At 32.1% G+C, this 7,194-nt stretch overlaps 1 protein-coding gene across 1 annotated transcript; it reads right to left on the reverse strand.

The window, feature by feature from the left end:
* Positions 1-4,232: 4,232 nt before the first annotated feature.
* LOC120526545 (trace amine-associated receptor 4-like) lies at positions 4,233-5,255 on the reverse strand. The gene has a single exon (XM_039749709.1). The coding sequence runs from the start codon at positions 5,253-5,255 to the stop codon at positions 4,233-4,235; it is 1,023 nt and encodes a 340-aa protein (XP_039605643.1).
* Between the last annotated feature and the right edge of the window lie 1,939 nt (positions 5,256-7,194).

Genomic DNA, 7,194 nt, shown 5'->3' on the forward strand with positions numbered 1-7,194 from the left:
CGTCCAAAACATGTTTTTTCCATCTTAAAAATGTTAGGAAATTAAGGCGCTTTCTAAATAAACAAGATTGTGAGAAATTAATTCATGCATTTATCTCTAGTAGGATTGACTACTGCAATGCGGTGTTCACTGGCTGTTCAAACTGTTCTCTATACAGCCTCCAGTTAATCCAAAATGCCGCTGCAAGAATTATTACAAGAACAAGAAAATATGAACACATAACCCCAGTTCTTAAATCTTTACACTGGCTCCCAGTTAAGTTCAGGGCAGATTTCAAAATCCTCCTTTTAACATATAAAGCATTAAATGGCCAAGGTCCGGCTTACTTGTCTGAACTTATCATGACTTACAAACCTGAGCGCACATTAAGATCTCAAGATGCCGGTCTGCTTAGGATTCCAAGCATTAATAAAATAACAGTGGGAGGTCGAGCTTTTAGTTACAGGGCCCCTAAACTGTGGAATGGTCTTCCTGCTTCCATAAGAGATGCCCCTTCAGTCTCAGCCTTTAAAACTCGGCTGAAGACTCACTACTTCAGTTTAGCATATCCTGACTAGAGCTGCTGATTAACTGTACATACTGCATCTCTGTTGTTAGTCATTAGCACTATAACATAAATAACATGATAATTATATCTGAATACTAACCCTCACCTATTCTGTTTCTTTTCTCGGTACCCAAATGTGGCCATTGGTGCCACGGCCCAAAATATCCAAACCTAATTATCTCATATCATCTACTGTGATACCGTACTTCTAAAAAATTTTTTATTATTATGCTGTCTTAAGGAATTGTTCTGTTGTGTATATTGTATTGTATTGACCCCCTACTTTTGACACCCACTGCACGCCCAACCTACCTGGAAAGGGGTCTCTCTTTGAACTGCCTTTCCCGAGGTTTCTTCCATTTTTCCCTACAAGGTTTTTATTGGGAGTCAAGGCTGGGGGGCTGTCAAAAGGCAGGGCCTGTTAAAGCCCATTGTGGCACTTCCTGTGTGATTTTGGGCTATACAAAAATAAACTGTATTGTATTGTATTGTATTGTATTGTACAGGAAGCATGTTTCCTGCCACTCGAGTGGAAAACAAACTTCATTCTATTGTTTTTCATACTTAGCTCCAGCATGCTAATATCATCCAAACTGCATAACCTTCACTAAACAGGGCATATGCCTATCCTGACCACATCGAATTGAAACAAAGCTCCATCTTATTGCTGGACAAACTATACCCCCGCATGCTAACCCTCATATTCACCAACACTGCGTGACTTTCATGGAATCCACAATGAAAGTAACATATGGAAATTAAACTTTTTTAAACAAGCATTCTCAATAAGATTCTGCAGACAGTTGGACCCATTATTCCTTTAATTTAATTTTTAGGCATGTCTTTGTGGAAATGGAAGGTGTAACACCGCCAACAAGCTGCATCAGTCTGGGGCTGAGTCCCCAACGGTATAAATCATTTAAATGAGCAGCTTCAGAGCCAGATGCTGGGGATCCTATAAAAACAGTAAGCCTGTCAAAGTTGCATATGAATTCCAACTTTTGTGGAACAGTAAACAGTCTTTCTAAGGTCAGTGAGCTCCTTAAAACAGAGATGCAAGGATCAAGATGCCATGGGTACCAGCGAGCACTGCAGTACTGTGATGCTACAATATGTGACTTTATAGAGGTGGAAGGAAAACCCACTTATACTGTACATGTGGAAAAATTATGAATTCCATGCAAGACTTCAGTGCTAACCCATATACAGTACTTTTCAAATTATATACATAAATTTCCCATGTGGGTAATTTGCAGCTGTGTAAGAAACAAAATTAAAGTAATGCTTAGTTCAGGCATTGATCCACCTGGGTCAGCCTCACTACATTATTTTATTTTTAATTATCACTATAATATAAAAGTTAAAAAGTCAAACTGTTTCCAAAACAATCTCCCATTTTATCCGCATATATACATGATTCCACATTACTATTACTGTTAAGTTAAAGTTGTATTTAATCAGTACATTTTTTACAATAAGAGCAAGTAGTGTACATTACATGGTTTAGAAAAGCATAAAAGATTTTACTGCAAAATTTTATGCAGTAAAGTACATGGCATACATTTAGGAGAAGGGTGAAGGTTATACTGTAACTTAAATTTCATAATATCAATCAAAAATACCATTACTTCCTTTGCTCTATAATAAACAGTCAAAGGTTTTGTTGTATAAAATATTGATGAACATTAATGATGAACAGGATAGACTACCATTGTATTTCAGAATATTGCTACCATCTACAATTATGAAGTTTATGGTTTAATATTAAGTTCTTTAGGCATGGGAAAATTGCTATAAAAATAAAATGTATTATTAGTATTTATGTTGTAATTTGTTCTTGATTGTCTTGAAACAAATCTATTTGTATTATAATTAATGACATTTTTTTTTACTACCAAGAAATGCTTTAGATTTTCACTGTATGGATATAAGCCTGAAAAATACACATTATTTTTACAGACTATAGTATAACAAAAGTTTAAAATTAAAAGTTTAAACAGTTTCAAATGAAGTTCTATAAACCTGAAAAGATTGTCTCTGATCCTTAATTAAAATTCACATCTGTTAGTTTTTTGGTAGACACTCAAAAGCTCCACATGCCACTTTTAGCTTTCAGTGCTCCACCTGCTGGTTTTATAATATAATGCAGTCACACAAATGACATTTTCTGAAGCCTGCATTCTCAAGCTGCCCATGCACCACAACATTCCTCGCACAATTCGAATAGCTGGTTCTGTACGTGCTCCAGTAACCACACCATAGATATTAAGGCAAGGGTAGGTGGTACTAAATAAAGGATTGATTTGATTTGTTTTAATGTATATTTTCTTCTCATATCTTAAGAGCTGAGAGAAGCCTACAGACCTAGAATTATTCTATGATATGTTCAGTCTTCAATGAATGCATATCTCTGTTTCTGCAAGCTGGGGGTGCTCTCCTAGGCACGTATAACAGGAGATAGCTTAAGTCCATCAAGAAGTTAGCTTCATTTTCTATAAATCAATTCTTCAGTATGTTCTGAAGTAACCAATCCAATTAGACCATTGTTAGAAATTACATTTTTTTGCTTTGTTTTTTACCTTAGTAAAAATATACCATTAACTATTGAGTAACCTTAAGCTTACCTATTATCATTATACATTAGCCTGAATCACCTCCATATAAACGTGTTTCCCAATTAATACTTAAGTTGTTATTATTATCTCCACTTTTTCTTTAGTTTTCTTCTTCTTTATGTTTTAGTTAATAATTACACCACCATGGTCTGGTATATGCATTTTACCTTGGCATTTATAAGCCCTGGGTAAAAATGATTTAATTAAAATATAAAAGAAAAATAATAATTATATGTGAATTGTATAGTATGTATTAAAATCCCTGTTTCTACAGGGAGGTAATGATTTACTCAGGCAATTTTGCTGTGTTCAAAGAAAAAGTACAAAGTACTTTACAATGCACAATATAACAATGTTTAACATGACCTGTTTTGACTGTCAGAGAATGTAAATAATTTTGTAGACTCCGAGTGATTGCTAATAATACTGGCCTTGTTGGTTATCTACTTTAATGGTTAACATCTTAAAGTTTACAGTTTAAGTATGTTACTTTTTTGAAACACCATGTTCAGATATTTAGAAGTTATAAACTGTAAAAAGGTAACATAATACACCTGTAAACTTACTTAGACTTAATAAGGAAAATACTTAAAATGTTTTGATTTTTATATCACCACCACATAATTACTACTATATAAATTTATATGTAATACTACACAACAACATTACTTCATTCACATACATAAGGTAGAAGATAATTAAATGAATGGACTTTAAAAACCTGCAAATTATAGCATGTCAGTGCTTTTAGACTTCATAATTCTTGAATTTCTGCATATTTAGTAGGACAAATAAAAGTATGGTACTTATACACATTGCATATTGTAACAGATTTTTCTAGAGAGCTGAAATGCACAGTATATTTCTAGAAATGTTTTTAATTGAAAATTTTCTGCAACTTCAGTTCATTTACCACATAGAAGACATTACAATCTAACAAAATTGACAAGTAAAAAAGTTAAGAAGGACGCCAGTTTTATTTAAGGACCTTGTCTGTATTATTTTTATATGTTTAGAAAAAATTTAAGATCATAATACCTTACTTGAAAATACATACATGATATACCTTGTCATTCTGCATATAGTTTTATTGTTGAAGAGCTAGAATTAAATATTCTGCATGTTAGAATAATTTTCAGAGCTTTTCTAAACCAGGGATAGAAAAAACCATATATCAGTGGATTAAAAGCAGAGTTTGTATAACCTAACCAGACAACAAATTCCATCACGGGCTGAGCTGTTGAAAATTTCACATGAACATCATACAAACATATAAAAAAGTAGGGTAACCAACAAAAAACAAATGCACCCATTACAATTCCTAGTGTTTTTGCAGCTTTTCTTTCTCTGCTTTGCGAGAGTTTGTTTTTGCTTTCTTCTAAATTATGTTTTTTGCTTTCCATATTCTGTATCATTCTTGCTTGTCTACTTGCTACTTTGAAAATCTGCCCATATATAATTATCATTGCAAAGCAAGGTATGAAAAATGTACACGTATTAACCAATCCCCAAATTTCATTATATAAGAAAATGCATTTTTCACCATTACAAGATAACTGGGCTTCCAAATCTTCATAACCTCTACAGTAAGCACGATCATAAATTAGCCCAAAACTGTATATAAATGGTATTATCCACCCAACAGCTACAAAGATACCCGCCACTCTGTATGTGATTTTTGTTGTATAACAGAGTGGATCACATACTGCATAATAGCGGTCAATCGCAATGAATCCTAAATGTAAAATGGAAACTGTACAAAGCATGACGTCAATAATGGTATGAAGTCTACAGAATGCAGCCCCCATATACCAACAGGTCTCAACAGACCTCACAACACTGAAAGGCAGAACACAAACACCCAACAAAAGATCTGCAGTTGCCAGTGAAAGGACAAGAAAATTGTTTGGAGAATGAAGCTGTTTAAAATGAGAAATAGAAACTACAACTAAAAAGTTTCCACCAATTGTTACAATGTTTATGAAAAAAAGGAGGCAGTATAATAAAGTCCTAACAGTATCTGTCCGTGGTATTTTATAGCAATATATATCATCAGCACAATGTTCATCTGAGTTTGGGAATGAAGTATTCATTCTCCTTAAAATTTGTGATCAGTATGCTTCAAATTCAGCACTAACTGCACCTATAAAAGAAAAAACAAACAAAAAAACATGTTTAGTTGACTGTAACATGCAAATGATAGTCTATCATATAAGCAAAACTATTCAAAAGAGTGCTGTGTTTGTTCCATGTAACCTACTAGTAAAAGAAATAAAAATATCACAACCATTGTTGGAATAATAATCTAAATTCTTCTTTCCATATTTTCTGCACATTTTTCAATAAAGGAACATTACTTTTTTAAAAGATGTGTAAAATAGTCAATATGCAAAATTAATTATATGCATTTTACATAAACACATAAAATTATCATTATTTAAATATCTTTAGCATCTCTTCACAAAAAAATGACAAAGAATGTGACCTTTTTTTTATTTTGTCACATTTAGAAATAGAACAATTTATGTAATGACAGCTGTAGCTGGTTTCATGTCTAGAAATGTTATGTTTATGCAATTACTTTTATTGAAAAATTACAATAATTTAAAGTAATTTAAATTTTTTGGATATTGGGTATTTGATTAGTTATTAAACCTTGTTTTCTAGGATTGTTCTAGATATATTCATTATATTCTTTGCATTTATATTATATATCTTAGATTTTTTTTCATTTAGAAGTTATATTACTCCATAAAGATCCTCCTAGTGATTAAATGTAGTTTCAGTTTGTTTACAGACAAAAACAAGTAATACATTGTCAAATGGTATTTTTAAAAGTAACAGCATGACATGCATACCCTAATAATGTAAAAATAATTGTCAAAGAATCCATAATTTTCAGAAACAAATACAAATCCTTATAGAGTGGTTGCTTCAGAACTCAAAGAAATATAATCAACTTACCAAAATATCCTCCAGCAAAAGAATCCGTGCTTATTGGTCCTTTGATACAACTTCATAACAAATAATGTTTGCACTTTCTAACTCTTTCTTACTGTCTATTTATGCACATCTGTGCACATTATATTTGAGTTTGGAGAGACAGATAAATACATCATCGCTAAATCTCAAAGTTAACAGGTCTCCAAGGAACTGAGTGCTTTCAAGTTGTTAATGAAGACTCTTTAGAGTGTCCAGAAACTTATATTTATTTACTGCTAGTCCAAATTTTTCACTTTATTAAAGAAAATGTGTTATTTGTGCAAACACATATAGTATGTTGGATGTATAACCATATTTCATATATTTCACAGCTTTACATACATTCTCTGTATTATTAATGATCTTATTCTGAAAAATAAATTTCCTCTTCCTAGCTATAGTTAATTGACTGTCTGGTTTATTTAAACTTGATTTGTCTTTAAGTTAATACAATATATACATAGTTTACACATATATGACTATTTAAAGTCTGCCTGGTTGTTTAGATGCTTTACATTTAATAGTTTTTTTTCTTAAAGACCATTATTTAGTGTTCACAATACTTTGTTTTCTGTTTCATTGTGTATGCCTAACTATTAAGGAGCACATACATTACAGTAGCAAATATCTGGTTGTACAGTAGTTGTAGAAAGTTGTACCCCACTAGACATGAACATCCAACATTTGGGTGCAAAAATTCTTCAGACCACAAAACCAAAGGAGACTTCAATTTGTCATAATGGTGTAATGGACTCTGTATTACTTTATTACCTGATTTTAAAGTGGCGACCAGTATTTTTTTTTCTTTTATTTAGTATGTGTGTTTTTCTTGATATAATGCTCTTCTGGCTCTGCCTATATAAATGTTTGGTTTTGTTTTTATAAGGTATTTATAAATTAGTAAATAGACCAGCACTATGGTCTATTTATTACTTCCATGTAAGTTTCACTTTAGTGATGCTACAAGAAATCACTCGTTGAAAGATTTTACAATGTTATACAACTGATTGTACTTTACAATAGTATAGAATCATCTATCCATCCAACCAT

The sequence above is a fragment of the Polypterus senegalus genome, chromosome 3 (assembly GCF_016835505.1).
Source record: "Polypterus senegalus isolate Bchr_013 chromosome 3, ASM1683550v1, whole genome shotgun sequence".
Classification (NCBI taxonomy): domain Eukaryota; kingdom Metazoa; phylum Chordata; class Cladistia; order Polypteriformes; family Polypteridae; genus Polypterus; species Polypterus senegalus.